A 17,053-nucleotide genomic window follows, 5' to 3' on the forward strand; every position below is an offset into this window, starting at 1 on the left:
TGACCGAAGAGCTCTTAAATGACCCTAAAACAATCAGATAAATTAGTTTGAGGATGGATGAATGGATTCATTTGTCATCAGAGTTGAATTTGTTTGGTTAGTGTGCACACAAGCGAATTGCACCGAGTTTAGATTTATTTGATCAAAAAGACAGTAAAAGCTAATATTGTGAAATAGTATTACAATGTAAAATAACGGTTTTCTATTTGAATATATTTTAAAATGTATTTATTGCTGTTATGGCAAGGCTGTATTCTCAGCATCATTACTCCAGTCGTCAGTGTCACATGATCCTTCAGAAATCATTCTAATATGATGATTTGTTGCTCAAGAAACATTTCTGATTATTATTAACGTGGAAAACAGTTGTGCTGATTACAGTTTTTTTTGTAACATTATATGTGTATCTATGCTGAATAAAAGTATTGATTCACTTTTAAATGTATATATATATATATATATATATATATATATATATATATATATATATATATATATATATATATACATATATATATATATTTACTGACCCCAAACTTTTGAAGGTTAGTATGTTTTCCACTGTATGCCATCATAGTAAAAGTGCATCAATAGCTGTCAAAACAACACTATAGCTTTATTTCCAATTGTTGCAAATTTCAAAGATTGCTATTGATTTAGATACTTTAAAAAAACATACAAAACATACATGCTGTCACAAGTAGTGGCTGTAGTTATCACATGATGCAGGAGAATCCAATCAAACACTTACTATTGATGGAACATGGAACATGGACTCCGGTTTGAACATAAAAGGCTAAAAGTTTTTTAAATTTCCAGTGCATGTCTGTGTGAGGTAAAAGGACACAATCAGTTGTAGCTCCGCCCCCTGTGCTGGGAGCAGCAGCTAATTTGCATTTAAAGAGACAGATACAAAAACAGTGCGTTTTTGCCATGGTTTTTGCTCACCCTCAAAAAGTGACAACTTTAACATGCTATATACAGTGGGTACGGAAAGTATTCAGACCCCCTTAAATTTTTCACTCTTTGTTATATTGCAGCCATTTGCTAAAATCATTTAAGTTCATTTTTTTTCCTCATTATTGTACACATAGCACCCCATATTGACAGAAAAACACAGAATTGTTGACATTTTTGCACATTTATTTAAAAAAGAAAAACTGAAATATCACATGGTCCTAAGTATTCAGACCCTTTGCTGTGACACTCATATATTTAACTCAGGTGCTGTCCATTTCTTCTGATCATCCTTGAGATGGTTCTACACCTTCATTTGAGTCCAGCTGTGTTTGATTATACTGATTGGACTTGATTAGGAAAGCCACACACCTGTCTAAATAAGACCTTACAGCTCACAGTGCATGTCAGAGCAAATGAGAATCATGAGGTCAAAGGAACTGCCTGAAGAGCTCAGAGACAGAATTGTGGCAAGGCACAGATCTGGCCAAGGTTACAAAAAAAAAATTCTGCTGCACTTAAGGTTCCTAAGAGCACAGTGGCCTCCATAATCCTTAAATGGAAGACGTTTGGGACGACCAGAACCCTTCCTAGAGCTGGCCGTCCGGCCAAACTGAGCTATCGGGGGAGAAGAGCCTTGGTGAGAGAGGTAAAGAAGAACCCAAAGATCACTGTGGCTGAGCTCCAGAGATGCAGTCGGGAGATGGGATAAAGTTGTAGTAAGTCAACCATCACTGCAGCCATCCACCAGTCGAGGCTTTATGGCAGAGTGGCCCGACAGGAGGCCTCTCCTCAGTGCAAGACACATGAAAGCACACCTGAAGGACTCCAAGATGGTGATAAATAAGATTCTCTGGTCTGATGAGACCAAGATAGAACTTTTTGGCCTTAATTCTAAGCGGTATGTGTGGAGAAAACCAGGCACTGCTCATCACCTGTCCAATACAGTCTCAACAGTGAAGCATGGTGGTGGCAGCATCATGCTGTGTGGGTGTTTTTCAGCTGCAGGGACAGGACGACTGGTTGCAATCGAGGGAAAGATGAATGTGGCCAAGTACAGGGATATCCTGGACGAAAACCTTCTCCAGAGTGCTCTGGACCTCAGACTGGGCCGAAGGTTCACCTTCCAACAAGACAATGACCCTAAGCACACAGCTAAAATAACGAAGGAGTGGCTTCACAACAACTCCGTGACTGTTCTTGAATGGCCCAGCCAGAGCCCTGACTTAAACCCAATTGAGCATCTCTGGAGAGAACTGAAAATGGCTGTCCACCAACGTTTACCATCCAACCTGACAGAACTGGAGAGGATCTGCAAGGAGGAATGGCAGAGGATAACCAAATCCAGGTGTGAAAAACTTGTTGCATCTTTCCCAAAAAGACTCATGGCTGTATTAGATCAAAAGGGTGCTTCTACTAAATACTGAGCAAAGGGTCTGAATACTTAGGACCATGTGATATTTCAGTTTTTCTTTTTTAATAAATGTGCAAAAATGTCAACAATTCTGTGTTTTTCTGTCAATATGGGGTGCTGTGTGTACAATAATGAGGAAAAAAATGAACTTAAAGGTAGGGTAGGTAATCCTTTTTCTAAAAAAAAAACATTCCAAATTTGTTTAAACTGTCTTTATATACCAATACATAATTAAAATGTAAGTACTCTGAAAAAGAAAATATAAAAATCGAGTGACTGTAGACCTTTTAATCTGCAATAAACACAGCTCATTATTTCCATTCACTCCCACCCCCTCCCTTCTGAGCTCCTTCCAAAGCCACGCCCCCAAAACACATGAAACGCTCAGGCTCAGCTGGAAGACGCATTTATTACCTGAGACGAGTGGAGAGGAAGGAGCGCAGTACATACAGTGACATCATGTCAGAATCACATGTAATAAAATACCTAACTTTATCACTATGAATATAAACAAATAAGATTTCTTTTAGTACTCACTATCAAGCTAGCATATCGATAATGGTAAAGTTTCATTCGGTAACGAGCTATATTTATAAGGCAAAACTAAAAACAGGTTGCATTGATACACGTTTTTCCATTACCATCAGTTACACTGTGATGAAGGTGAATTTCGTGTAAGATTCATAACATATACGGTGTTTTGCATGTAAGAGTTTCCATGATGAAAACATTGTTGACTCTAATGAAGACTAACGTACACTCCGAGTCCGGAGACAAGTACCGCATCGTCGGTTCGAGGACAGGTCCGGGGTTGAGGGCGAAGCAGAGGAGGTCGTTCAAGAGTGCGGGCAGGGTCCGAGGAAGTAGTTTTTGCCTTGTTTGCCTTCGCTGACTGCATATGCAGGTGCTTTGAGCTGAATATTTCCGGGAACGGTGACATGTGATGAGTGCACGCAGGGCAGCGCGCGCAGTGGGGCTCGGGCACGAGACATGAAGGCATCTGATTGGTTCTTTACATTCGCACCGAATGGCAGTGATTGGTCAGAGTTTTTACTGTCCTGCAGCTGCTACAGAGGTCTGATTTTTTTCATTCCTTTTTCTAAACACATAATGTATTGACTACTATCAGGATGGAAGGACCATTTCACCCAGTATAAAAAAAAGTGTTTCTGAACAGGATTACCTACCCTACCTTTAAATGATTTTAGCAAATGGCTGCAATATAACAAAGAGTGAAAAATTTAAGTGGGTCTGAATACTTTCCGTACCCACTGTAAACATATCTGTGGGGTATTTTGAGCTAAACCTTCACATACACACTCTGGGGACATCAAAGTTATTTTACATCTTGTGAAAAGGGCATTATACCACCCCTTTAAATACAAAGAGGGAGTAATCATGGTAAAACAGAACCGGTGCAGGAACTAAACTACCAGCGAGACTAATAATGATCAGGAACCCAGGCAAAATGGGAACAGGGAAAATAGAACCAAAACACAATGAAACTAAACAGACATAGAACTACACGTTACACACACATCATTCTCACAAATTTGGTAAAAATGAAATGTATTGTTTCTTAAGGTGGGGCCAGTAAATATGTAGAAAATGTGACTGTTGTCCTGTTGTTGAACCTTATTTCACTCCAAACCTATTCATTGTTTGTCTTTCAGCCAGAAGACATTGGGCAGTCTCCAGCACCCACATCAGAGAACGACAAAGTCGACCTGGAGGCCTTCAGTGAATTCACCAAGATCATCACCCCTGCCATCACACGAGTTGTGGACTTTGCCAAAAAACTGCCCATGTTCTCTGAGGTCAGTGTCTATTGTTGTAGGGCACTGCACAAAAAAACATCTCTCCATCAGCTTGAAAAAGCCTCTGCACAGCTAATAGTTATTCCATAAATGCACATTTTCATAAACAACACTGTTCTGCATTATTGCGGCAATTGTCATACAGAGACCGCTGTGACAGAGCAATTATCTTCTCGGCTCCAGCTGTCCCTGTACTTTTCGAACCACGACTGCTTGTGCGTTTCCTCTTCTTTGCTACCACTGTACCACATTTGAGTAATGGCTTCATTATGGGCTGTTGCTGTGCTTTCAATCACTTAATTTGCCACTCTAATTGCTTATGTGAACACATGATGATCTCAAATGACCACCTTGTTATCTTGCTACATTGGAGGACATTGGCCTTTAGTTTAATTGCACTAGGAATCCCAAAAGACCACCTTTTTTTTAAAGGTCAGATGGCAGGAAAATAAGGATTGTTTTTTTGTTTGAATTTGTTTTTTGTCTGATTACAATTTTCATAATAATTTTAAATGTATTACTTATAAAAGTATAAATTTACATGTATGACTTTTTGAATATATAATTTTGAATATATTTATGGAATTTGACTTTTTAAATGTATAATTTTTATATTTATAATATATTTGTAAAATACTTTATTATAAACAATTTTCACATATAGAAATGAAAAAGACACACATATCGAATGAAAAAGAAAATGTATTATAATTAAATAGGAACTTCTATACTGCCAAAAATGTCATAACCTGGAAAAATCTTTCAATTTCAGCATAACCCCATCTATGTTAGTCAGGTTGATTTATTTGTTTTTCTTCCTTAAGTTGTTGACCAGCACAATTCACAATCAAATAGTGAACCATCCTTGTTTTTGAGCCTCGAAAGATATCATGTGTTCTGTAAAAGCACAAGAATCAGTTCCTCCACTTGTGTCCAGCTGCCCTGTGAAGACCAGATTATCCTGCTGAAAGGCTGCTGTATGGAGATCATGTCCTTGCGTGCAGCGGTGCGGTATGACCCAGAGAGCGAGACGCTGACCTTAAGCGGAGAGATGGCTGTCAGTCGAGAGCAGCTGAAGAATGGAGGGTTAGGAGTGGTGTCTGATGCCATCTTTGATTTGGGCAAGAGCCTGTCACAGTTCAACCTGGATGACTCGGAGGTGGCGCTGCTGCAGGCTGTACTTCTCATGAGCTCAGGTGAGATGGACTGAGAGCTGCTATAGCCATACATGGGTTTCTAAGAATCATCACAATTAATTGTAAGCTCTTGAAGGGATATGGTTCACCCAAAAATGAGTAAAAAAAAGTTGTATCATAATTTACTCACCCTTATGTCGTTTTAAATCTGCATGACATTTCTCCCATGGAATACAAAAGGAGAATTTTTGAATTTCAAATGTCAAAAGTTATTGTTCCCTTGCCCTCTACTGCTAGAATGGGTAAACCCAGCCCGATCTGCCAGGGATTTGATTTCGCCCTGCAGCTCAGGCTGGAAACCTGTACATTCTTCTATCCTGCTTCCGTTACAAATTTGCGGGGTCCAATCACAATCATGTTTTTTTTTTTGCACAACCTGCAAAAATCGCTCTACGCCATTGCTATGCCTGTGATTTTTGCAGGTTGTGCAAAAAAAAAAACATGAAATTGAGTGGTATTTACACCCACTTGAGTGATTTATTTGCTAAACTAAAGAAGCCATTGAGCATCGTCTAGAGGTTAAAATGAATTGGATTGGATTAAACCCACCAATAGTGCGTGCTTCTGCAAACCGCTGATCAACCAAACCATCCAAACCAACACGTTTGTTGACACGTTTCTTGCCTGGAGTTTTCGCTGCAAAGTACGTCACCTGGATCTTTGGTCTGATTGGTTGAAGGACTATCCAATTGCGTACAGAGACATTTGAACTATGCCCGTTGATCACGACTCTTGTGCAGAAAATACAGAGCAGACTCCCCAGACTCATTTTTCAATCTTAAAAGATTGAGCTTGGTCTGGTGATAGCCAGACTACTCCACTGCAGCTTTCAAATCAAATATGGTTTACTAAGGCTACGTTCAGACTGTCAGTCCAAATCTGATTGTTGTGCATATCCGATTGAAGTTTGATCAGATTTAGCAAGTGTGAATGGCAAAAAATCACATGAAATGCGTTTCGAGCAACATTCATATGTGGTTTCAAATCTTATTCAAAGAGCGTTTCTGGAAATGTGTCTAGGATGTGTCTACCACCACAAGGAGGACGATCAGTTTCAGGCTCCACCTACTCAAATTTTCAGTTCAGTTCATCTTTAAAACAAACACCAAAATCTTAAAATGAATCCTGAAATGGACAGGTAAGCAGTGAAGAGAGGCAAGAACATGTTGACATGGACATGGAGACATGTTTTGAGACCGTCGGAGACGACAGCATGGAATAAATCCGCACCAGCCTCTTTCTGCCGCTGCCTCACGACGCAGTAGTCCAGCGCGCAATTGTCAAGTTGTAAATAAGACAACATCTCTTTTGCAAACCCCTCCACATTGCTGTTGTTGTTTTTGGTGTATACTACCAACGCAACGTCATTTCCATAGAAACCAATGCAGATATTCCGGAAAACAAAAAAGCATGGGACACACAAATCGGATCTGAACAGTTGCGATACCCAATTTGGACAGTAAATAATTTAGGTCAGATTTCAATCGGATACATAAATAATCGGATTTGGACTGACAGTGTGAATGATGCTTATGTAAGTGTAACCGGTCCTAATTGACCCGCTCTAAGAGGGATTCGCACAGCTCTTACTGGCCTACGACAGTTACGCTCAACCCCCTAAACCTCACTCCCATCCAGGACAACAGCAACAATTGTAACGGTTACATAATGTTTGTGACAAGACAAACAAACCAATGATGTTTCAGCAGCAGTAGGAAGGATGTTTTTAAGTGAAAAACAACTTTAATTTAATTTGGTTCCTGACACATAGCTTTTGTGTGTCTTCATATAGCACACAGCACACATATGGACTGCTTTTATGCTTCAAAAGTGTGGGATCAATAACTGCTTTTATTATCCATTCATGCTCAAGTGAATTGTGTTGATGTATAACATTTTAAATAAATCAGTAGTCTGTTCGACATAACCCATAGTCAAATGATTTACCTTTGTACAAAAAACGCATTAATATAACACTTATATCAGTTATCAGTAATTCTCCTTATGTGTTAAATGGGAAAAACAACATATGGGTTTTAAACCAGAGGAGAGTGAGTAAATGATGAAATATTTTTTTTATTTGGGGGTGAACTATCCCGTTAACTTTCCATTACCCTTTCTGTTATGACCTTCTGACAGCATCTTTAAAGACGAGTTGACTTTAATTTTTGTTTAATATTCCATTACACAGATCGTTCTGGACTCACATGTGTGGAAAAGATCGAGAAGTGTCAGGAGATGTACCTGTTAGCATTCGAGCACTACATCAACCATCGCAAGCACAACATCTCTCACTTCTGGCCCAAGCTGCTGATGAAGGTGACGAACCTGCGCATGATCGGCGCCTGTCACGCCAGCCGCTTCCTGCACATGAAAGTGGAGTGTCCCACAGAACTCTTCCCCCCGCTCTTCCTAGAGGTCTTCGAGGATCAGGAGGTGTGACTGAGAAGCCACAGGGAAAATTTAGGAGGGGAAAAAAGGGGGCAAAACTGATCATGAATTTATTTTCTCCAAGCATACCAGAAGCATTTGATTTTTTCCATCCTCATGCAATGCCGAATCGGGACATGTACTTTATTTTGCACCGTCGGTCCCCCATCAGCTTTGTCTGGGAAATGTTTTGGGTTGTCGGCCTCCACACCTTTCGACCCCACAGTCACTTGCCATTCAGATTCCTTCCACAGGCGGACAAAAAGCTAGCATGCATCAACCTACCTCTCGTACCAACATACCTCCCATCCTCAGAAGGAGCTTATTATAAAAGCGTGACAAAGAAAGCCACTCTTTCAATATCTATTTCAGAACCTGTTTCAGAAACGCTAGCTGTTGTTGTAAGGACAGAGGAAACTTCTTTGAGCAACATCAAACACCTACATTTGGGCTCTACACTATTAATCTACAAAACAATGCCACTTTTCCACAAATTACAGTAGTATTTTAGCATTCATCTTCCTCTTTGCACGCTCTCCTTTATAAACATAACTACCAGTGTGCACTTGTACACACTGTACAGACATTAACATGTTGTGTGAACTTCTCATACCTCATATACGCCAGCATACAAACATACATGTAGCAACATGTCCATACATGTATGTATGCTCACAATTCTACCTGCATCAACCCATCTTTCTTCTTTCAAATGCAGTGTATACAGTTCTCATACACCTTCCTATCTATCATATCCACTTGTATTGGGTATGTTACTTAAGCTGAACATTTTGTGACATCTCTTGTTGCTTCCTTCTGCGTGACCCATATAGCTGTCGTGAGGTATCGGTCTTTCCTAGTGTTATCCAATTGAACTGACAGCTATATGCTGTATTTGAGACATGCATCTCCTCATCATGGCCTTCAGATCGCTCGTTGTGCTCATTTGTCTCATCAGATGGTAGAACCATAATGCTTTGAAATCTGGTGTTGCATAGTTACTTCAAAGAATACTATGGTATTGTCCAAAAAACATGGTAGTGCCATGGTACTTCTTTTTAGTAAAATCTTAATATTACCCCTGAAATCCATCCATCCTTCCTTTTTTATCTGGACAACATTAGGAGTACAGGGTGGAAAATGATCCTAAGATAATCGGGTGAAAATTTGAATTTGTCAAATGATTTATAAAAGTAGAAGCTAAGGGTTAGATAATAAGAGTTGGTAGGTACAACTAGTCTAAACATCAAAATAACCACTTCCACAAAAGGTGTTGAACAGTTTTCTGTTTATTTAATTGTTTAATATGGAAATATGATTAGAATAAATACTGAAATAATTTTAGTATTTAAGAACTTCTGGATTATTTTGTTTTAGCTATAATGTTTCACAAGTGAATCTCCATTGTTATTGGAGCAGTCAAAATGGGCCCACCTTTCAGCCATTTTGGCTTCGGAAGTATTTTTTCCATTCATTTTCTCCATAAGAATTTTATAAAAAATATTTTGAACCAAACCAACCAGCTCCAAGATGAATCACAACAACAGCATCAGTAAATAATCTCAGAGCTTATTGTAGGTTTGTCTTGAGACTTTCAATATTTGGCATATTTTTTCTTAATGCATGTTATTGATCTTTAATCCATACACATTTTTTTTCTTTTTTTTTTTGGACCTCGGTATGTGTATAATCATAATGTCATCAATCTTCCAGTGACTTCTCTATGATGATGTATCATAAGAAGAAAACAATAATCAGACTTCAGACTTAAACTCCGCCCTCACATTCAGATCTGCCTGCATCCCATCATCAACCAATTCAAAAAAAAATAATTCTGTTAAACAATTTCACTTGGATGCGCGTTACAATACGAAGAAAAAAGATCTGTTGCTACTTTCGTTTAATCGCGACTTTAAAAATCTATTTCTCTATGGAGAAAACATGGGATTTTTACCTGCCTAAACAGCCACTATGAGGCTTTTTAATAAAACAAATTCAGTAATTGCCAGTTTTCTGATAAACTGTTGGCTTAATCACTTTCAACAAATCTGAAAATCATAAACAAGTATTTTGTCTCTAAATATATATAATATAATATAAAGGATTCTCATTAGTTACCAACATCTGCAACATTTAAAATTGGTTCTATTCTTTTTTTAAATAAATAAATAGCTTTTTTATTTTGCAGGGCATAGCGACAAAAAGTGTTGTAGTTGTGTTTTATGGGAGGGAAAAGAAAAACAACAAGGACTTTTAGCCATATTGTACCCTACATCTTTACTGATTTTCTCTTTGACTCTTTGCAAGAGCAAATTAAATAATTGCACTTACCTCTCCTGTTTTCAAAAAGACTCTACCTCACCCCTCATCCCTGCATATATGTTCCTGCTTAAACCTGTACATAAACATGCACATTTACACTAAAAAGTCACATAAATGTGATAGCAACCTCACTCATATGTGTATTCTGCTTTCCCTTTCACTTGCGATGTGGGACCAAGTCTTGTTCCCCGTTTCAGAGGACAGTAAGAATGTGCCAGGCTGAATGAATTTCGCAGTGCTGTAACAGACCTAACCGATTGCTCAGCAGATTACTTTGCTTTAAGGAGGCGCTGGAGAGGCAGCAGAAGAAGATGGCTCCTGCACAAGGTGAACCTCATTCCGGTCCCCGTGCCTCCAAACCCAAACTGTTCACATGCAACCGACCATCTCACACAAGAACTTTACATAAACTTTTGCCCAGCAAAGGACACAGCCAGACCCCCAATGCATCTCTTCAAATAGTTTAACCGGCATATTTTTTTTCTGGTTCAAATGCATAGCAGGGTTTCAGTGTCCTTTTTGACCGATACTGTGTCAGTATGGCTCTAGGAAGTGAGGCATGGCCTCCACTGAAAGTGACACAGAGGAACAAAAGGGCAGAAAGGACATCCTCACTGTGACTAGCTAAACTCAGGCATGGAGCTCCCATGAGGCCCCAGGCCATGCACCTGACTCAGGCTCAATCCTACCCACCAGCACTGCCCACAGTCACAATCTACTGCACCAGCAAGGGTCAGCTCAGCTGAGCCCTGCCCACAGACCCTGCGCTTGATAACGGGGAATCAGGAAGCCTTTTTTTTTTTTTTTTTTTGCTGGATGTACAAACCTGGTTTACAGCACTTTTATTAGAACAGAATTCAGTCCTTTATGCCTAGCCAGATCATGAATATGTTGATTGAGACTTTGACTCTTAAAGGGGTCATATCATGATATTTTGAAATAAAAGTTTATTGTGCTATGAAATCATACTGTAACTTTCAGAACTCCTTCCCTCGTTCAGATTTAGGTCAAACTTTTTATGCTTTTTGGTCATTCATTTACACGACAAAGGTATTTTGGGGGCCAGAAAACGCAAACTTCTGAAAACTGTTTTCAAAGTGCAAGTTTTTGAAAATGATACCAATATTGTCTTTGTGTAAACTAAAAAAACTTGAATTTGTGAAAACGGTGCAGTCAAAGTGGTGCAGGAATGACGTACTTCCGCACAATTTTCATTTTCCTTCAGTATTCCGTCTGGGTTTGCGTTATATTCGTGGGTTTTCTCCGGCCAAATTTTTACCGGTCCAATCAGCGAACAGAGGGAGTGGCTGAGAACGATGACGTTGAGGTCGTGCGCTAGTTTGAGTTGTAGGGTTACGTCATGACCAAACGTTAGCGATTGGTTATGGCAGATCCAGAGTAGCCCTGGGCAGATCCAATAGTTTTAAACTTTAACACACTACCCGCCTTCAAGGAAGTTAACGTTTGTCAATGGAGAGTGGCCAGACTCTCTGTACAAATGAAATGTACGAGAGTCTGGTAGGACCAGGCTAGGACTGACGTAAATTTGTAGGTCAAACTGCGGAAATTAGTTTACAACAAGTTTAGGGTTTCAGGGAAGATTGAATCCAGTTTACAGACGAGAACATGCGAAACACAACGTGTTTCAATGCGAAACGTTTTTATGTAGATGACTTAAAGGCAAGGCAAGTTTATTTATATAGCACATCTCATACACTATGGCAATTCAAAGTGCTTTACATAGAAAGGAATAAAAATAATCACAAAATAAAAGCAAGGAAAATTAAAACAGTTATTCAAAATGCTTTACATAGGAATTAAAATATCACACTATGGTAATTCACAGTGCTTTGCATTGAAAATAAGCACAAAATAAAAGCAAGGGAAATTAAAATAGTTATAAAAGGAATTAAAAGAGAGAAATGATAGAGTTATACAATTAATTAGAGTAAAATTAAAGTAGTAACAAGATGATACATAGAATAAACTTCTCATCTGGCAAAACACCGATGTATCTTATTTTGCATATAGTTTTACTCTTACACTGTGTCTGAGGTGTTTATTCGGCGCGCCTAAGAATTCCATTGGACGTCTCTGTCTTAAAGGCACAAGAACCATTAAAAATTACATTTTGACTATTGTCGGAGCAAAAATGTATAAATAAATAAGTGGACCTCAGGGAGGAAAATGTAATGCTATGACTCCTTTAATAGGTCTTAAAAAGGGTCTTTCAACAGCCCTCTGGAAGATTCACTCGAACTATTAAATCCCTTGTCTTCTGCATGTCCACAGTCTGCAATGTAGCAAGTCTTTTTTGAGTTCTGTGTTAAGACCTGCCATTCCATTAAAAAAAAAAAAAACCTGTCCATCTTCTGATGAGGAAGTAAAAATAAAAAAATAAAGAGAGAAAACACTTATTCTTTACTCAGAATACTTGCTGTATTTTATGCTGAGTGGACATTTGCAGGCTGTTTATGGAAGTATGAACTGTGAATTTTCAGTGAGTGGATTGTTATGTTATTTGATCTGAACTGTACTGTGGTTCTGTAAGTGCTCAATGTGGACGGCCATTGTGCATCTCGTGTGTTTGATTTGACACACTTCATTAGTATATACGCCAGCTGTCTCCCATATCAAGATTCTCATAGTGACTCGATAAAGAACAATGACTTCTGTTATTTCAAACCTTCATACCTCACATGCAAACGACACAGGAGGGTGAGTTGAGCGTAGAATCATTGTCACATTTGTGTCAAAATTAAACACAGTAATTCTCACTCCTCCAGTATCTTAGCCAACACACAAGCTGCCATGATGTGATCAGGCTGGAGTGAATGTTAATGTTAGTTTTAAAACGATTTTTATCCAGCTATTAAAGGACACATCTGCAGCAAATCTGATTATGTTTATTTTATTTTTTTAAAGCTTAACCCCCATCACCAGTACCTCACTCAAACTACAATATTCAACAGCGTCTAATATACAAAAGGACCTCACTTACTGTAAGAAACCATCCTCATCCTCACCACAGGCACCTCACCGGCCTTTGTTTCAGTGAAACAGGCCATTTTTTATGTTCAATCAGTGATGTGCACATTATGTGCATTGTTGTATTTTAACAATGCTTTTATCTGCATTCTCTCTACCATATATAATGACAATATATATAATGCTGCATTCTCTCTAACATATATAATGCTCAATATAATGACAAAGACAATGATGCTTGCACACATGTTTGTCTTTTTCTTGCTTGTGGAGCATAATTGATGTGCTTTACACTAACCATGCTAATCCAGGAAGTTGTTGAGATGCCCTCTTCTCTATGAGTCAGTGGCGCACCATCTAGTCCAGAGAGCAGAATTGCTGTTAAATCATCCTTTGTAGCATTGCACATTCTCCTTCTATGAAACTGTGTCACATACCAACCTGTAATGGATGTTAAGAGACTGAAAAGTTCTATTTGCAGCTATACAATCACAATATATTAAAATGTACAACAATCAGATGAAAGCAGAAAATGTGGGAGGGGTTTCAGTGTAACTCAGGTATGTGTGCTACTTTTCACTTTAAAAATGTTTAATAAATGATTGTTGTCTGTTGTGAAGACCTCTTGTGTTTGATTATGTAGTTATTTGGAAGAAAACTGTAATTATTATCATGGGCTACTTAAAGTAGGCTATGTTTCTGCCTAAACTCCTCTGAGTAACAGTGCCTCTAGAGGGCAGGAGACACTTCAGAAATGCAGAAAACAATCATTCCAAATGGCAAACTAAATGCTTAACAGAATTGAACACAGATAAAAACACAGATTCATTTTAATGCCCAGGTCTTCCTTCGCTTTCCAGACAATCGTTAAGCTGGCAGAGCTGGCGCAGGAATCCATCATTGGGTCCGATCTCCCGTTTCTCTCTTACCGTGGCCACAGCCGCTCGAACACCCATCCTGTGCTGCAGCATCAGGTGTGCGATGACTAGTGCAGCCGAGCGACTGTAGCCTTTCTGACAGTGTACGTACACTTTACCTACAGAAGAAATTAGAGTCTGTGACTGGTTTAATTGCGTATGAATATTAATGTATAAGGCTATCGAATATTAATGTGAAGGAAAAGGTAAGATTTCTAAAAGGGCTTAAGAAAACATAGGCTTAGGCTACTAATGAGATCGAAGTTGCCAAAACGTAAAATAGCTAATTACTATGATACTTTGATGGGAAAATTATTTTGAATGAAAAAAACAACTGTTTTAACAGCAGGCAGCTCACAAGACAAATCTTCAGAATACAGGTCCTCGAATTAGACTAAGTAGCACTTCAAGAATGCTGACATAAAAGTAAAAAAAACACTGGGACTTTTCACTGTTTGTATCACTCCGCTTGTCCGCGCGTTTCTGAAGGCTACATTACCAGTAGGTGGCGACATTTTTATAAGCGAGTGGCATTTATTGAATAATTCAAAAGACTCGTTCAAAAACACTGCTTCTTTTGGGGAGTAAAAACCTCTAGGCTACTGTGTGTGTAGCGATTATGCTTTGGCTTACTCTGGAACTTTCACTGGCGGACAGAAATTGACAAAACTTTCTCTGAAATGCAAGTAGCTCAATATTAACTTATTGTTTATTGAACTGTTGAAAAGCAATGTTTTTGCTCACAATCATGCTCATGTTCTTGATAACAGCACTCTTGCTAGCATGATATTGGCCCTGTCCCAAATGGAACCCTAAGCACTCGCGGTCTTCCTCTGAGTCCGCACTTTCGTGACGTAATGCCGCTTTGACTGTCGGGAAGAAGTCTGCTGCGGAGCCCGCATCAGCGCGGGCTCGGCAAAAGTGCGCATCAAGGGCGCAAATCGACCACATGGGGGCGCTCGCGAGCACCCTTCTGAGATCTAAAAATGACAAATGGGACACACTACGGTCTCACGGATTTAACGGACACGCGCACGCGGCAGCCATTGTAAATCCACAAGAACGAAAGTGCACATGAAGTGTGCCATTTGGGACAGGGCCATTTATTAACTATTGTTATTGTTAGCTTATATTAGGCTATATTGTTCAATGAAAATGAAAATTGTGTCATCATTTAATCACCCTCAAGTTGTTCCAAACCTGTATGAACTGCTGAACACAAAAGAAGAGAATGTTGGAAACCAAACAGTTATGTCAAACTTTGTACTGTTCCTGGCTGTGTGTAGCACCTACAGCTCTGAAGATCCTTCTGGATCCCAGTGTTAAGGGGATAGTTTGTCCAAAAATTGACACAATTGACTTCCATAATAGGCCTATTTTATTGTTATTTTTTTCATCATATGGAAGGCAATGGGGTCCATTAACTGTGTCCATATTATTCAGAATATCTTCTTTTGTGTTCAGCAGAAGAAAGAAATTCCTACAGGTTTGGAACAACATGAGGGTGAGTAAATGATGACATAATTTTCATTTTTGGGTGAAAAAAAAAAACTGTCCCTTTAAGGTTGATGTTGATAAAGCACAAATTAGCAGTGAGAGCAGGGAGCAAGCAAGCAGTTTATTATTAGTGGGTCACTGAAACAAGAAGACTTAGGATATTAGCAGATAATGCACTATTAATAGGATCTACAGTATGCAGCTTTAAAGTACCACATGCAGAACGAAAGCCATTAAATGAGGGATGAGAAAAAAAGATACACATTTAAAAGTAGCTACTTGTTTTTACTATGACCCCTCCCACCTTTCATTGCCAGAGCTTTTTCAATGAAATTAGAAGCCTCTTCAAAATATACACTGAGGTCAAAATGGTCTGTGTCAAAGGCTGGTATCCCATGATAGGTGATCCCTGTGTCTGCGTAGAACTCTGCATCCGTGTTCACATGCATGTCCGATTGGCCTTCTGCAGCATTGAGGATGTGTGTCACTCCCAGCTGATGCAAATGTCTTACATTTGTGGCTACAGACCTGTTGAGATACAAGTGTAATATAACAGCCACCTCCGTTCAACTGATCTCTTTCAGTCTCTCAGTGAGTGTGTGAGAGTGCGAGCATAAGAGGGTGCCCTACACACATGGAAAATAGGCCATGTTTATTTAAAGTCTTGCCCGTGTGAATTTGCAACATGATACATGATCAAGGTTCTAATATTAGCTTATCAGATAGGAAAGGCTAAACATACAGTTTAACTGCAAAATGTAAATGTTTGTTGAACAATGTTTCTGTATGGTAAGAAAACAATCCACCCACTACATATCTGTAGGCTATGTGAGGACTTACTCATTTCCTAGGAGTATCCCGGGGTAGACTTCATTAAAATGATTGGAGGGCATACAGAAGTCTCCGTTTTCATCTGTCAACAGATCATTTAGCTGTTGAACAGACACTTCATAGTCGGTCATGTTTAGCTGAAAATAATTTGCCTTTCAAGTAGAAAATGTTGTTGCTTAGGCCTCAATGCTGAAGTGATTTTCTGTAATCCAGTTCCATCTTCAATGTGTCATCTTCTAATCTAGAGTAATAATGGTCTAATGTGTTCAATACAGAGGTCAGTATTCCAGCTCAACATAATACTAAAGCTTTTCGCATGAATCTGTTTGTTAGGCCTAGAGAGAGTTAGCTTTCGTCAAACACCCAAAGCTATCATGGTGTGTTTTCAAACCACTAGGTGGCATCAGACAGTCTTGAAAAGAGAATATAACCTATACTATTACATTTTATTGGACTTTTGAAATGAAGTCCATTTGTCATGTGGCAACTTTATCATCTTTTTAAATATTTTGTATTTATATTGCATTCATTTGTCACACTGTAGGGAGAAAAAAAGCTTCTCATAAACATATTTTCCTAAATTTCATTAGTGTTAGTGAAAGGGTCAAGACGTGTCATTTCAAGACTGCTGTTTTAACAAAGGGAAAATAATATGCAATAAACTGATAAATAGACTGAAGAATG

At 38.9% G+C, this 17,053-nt stretch overlaps 2 protein-coding genes across 9 annotated transcripts in view; one reads left to right on the forward strand and one right to left on the reverse strand.

Annotated features, from left to right (window-relative positions):
* thraa (thyroid hormone receptor alpha a) overlaps positions 1-9,161 on the forward strand; it is a 35,567-nt gene extending 26,406 nt beyond the window's left edge. For all 8 annotated transcript variants that reach the window (XM_084401959.1, XM_084401955.1, XM_084401956.1 and 5 more), the window contains 3 exons: positions 4,045-4,188; positions 5,126-5,384; positions 7,576-9,161. In XM_084401959.1, the coding sequence (XP_084258085.1) occupies positions 4,045-4,188; positions 5,126-5,384; positions 7,576-7,826 (654 nt within the window). In that variant the 3' untranslated portion in view covers positions 7,827-9,161. The remainder of the gene's footprint in view (positions 1-4,044; positions 4,189-5,125; positions 5,385-7,575) is intronic.
* A 3,467-nt stretch (positions 9,162-12,628) lies between these two features.
* dusp3b (dual specificity phosphatase 3b) lies at positions 12,629-16,756 on the reverse strand. Its single transcript, XM_084402034.1, has 3 exons — positions 16,379-16,756; positions 15,843-16,066; positions 12,629-14,160 (listed from the first exon to the last, which is right to left on the reverse strand). Exons 1-3 carry the CDS (start codon positions 16,498-16,500, stop codon positions 13,955-13,957), a joined length of 552 nt encoding a protein of 183 aa, XP_084258160.1. The 5' UTR covers positions 16,501-16,756; the 3' UTR covers positions 12,629-13,954.
* Positions 16,757-17,053: the final 297 nt, after the last annotated feature.

The sequence above is a fragment of the Rutilus rutilus genome (assembly GCF_951802725.1).
Source record: "Rutilus rutilus genome assembly, chromosome: 1".
Lineage (NCBI taxonomy): Eukaryota > Metazoa > Chordata > Actinopteri > Cypriniformes > Leuciscidae > Rutilus > Rutilus rutilus.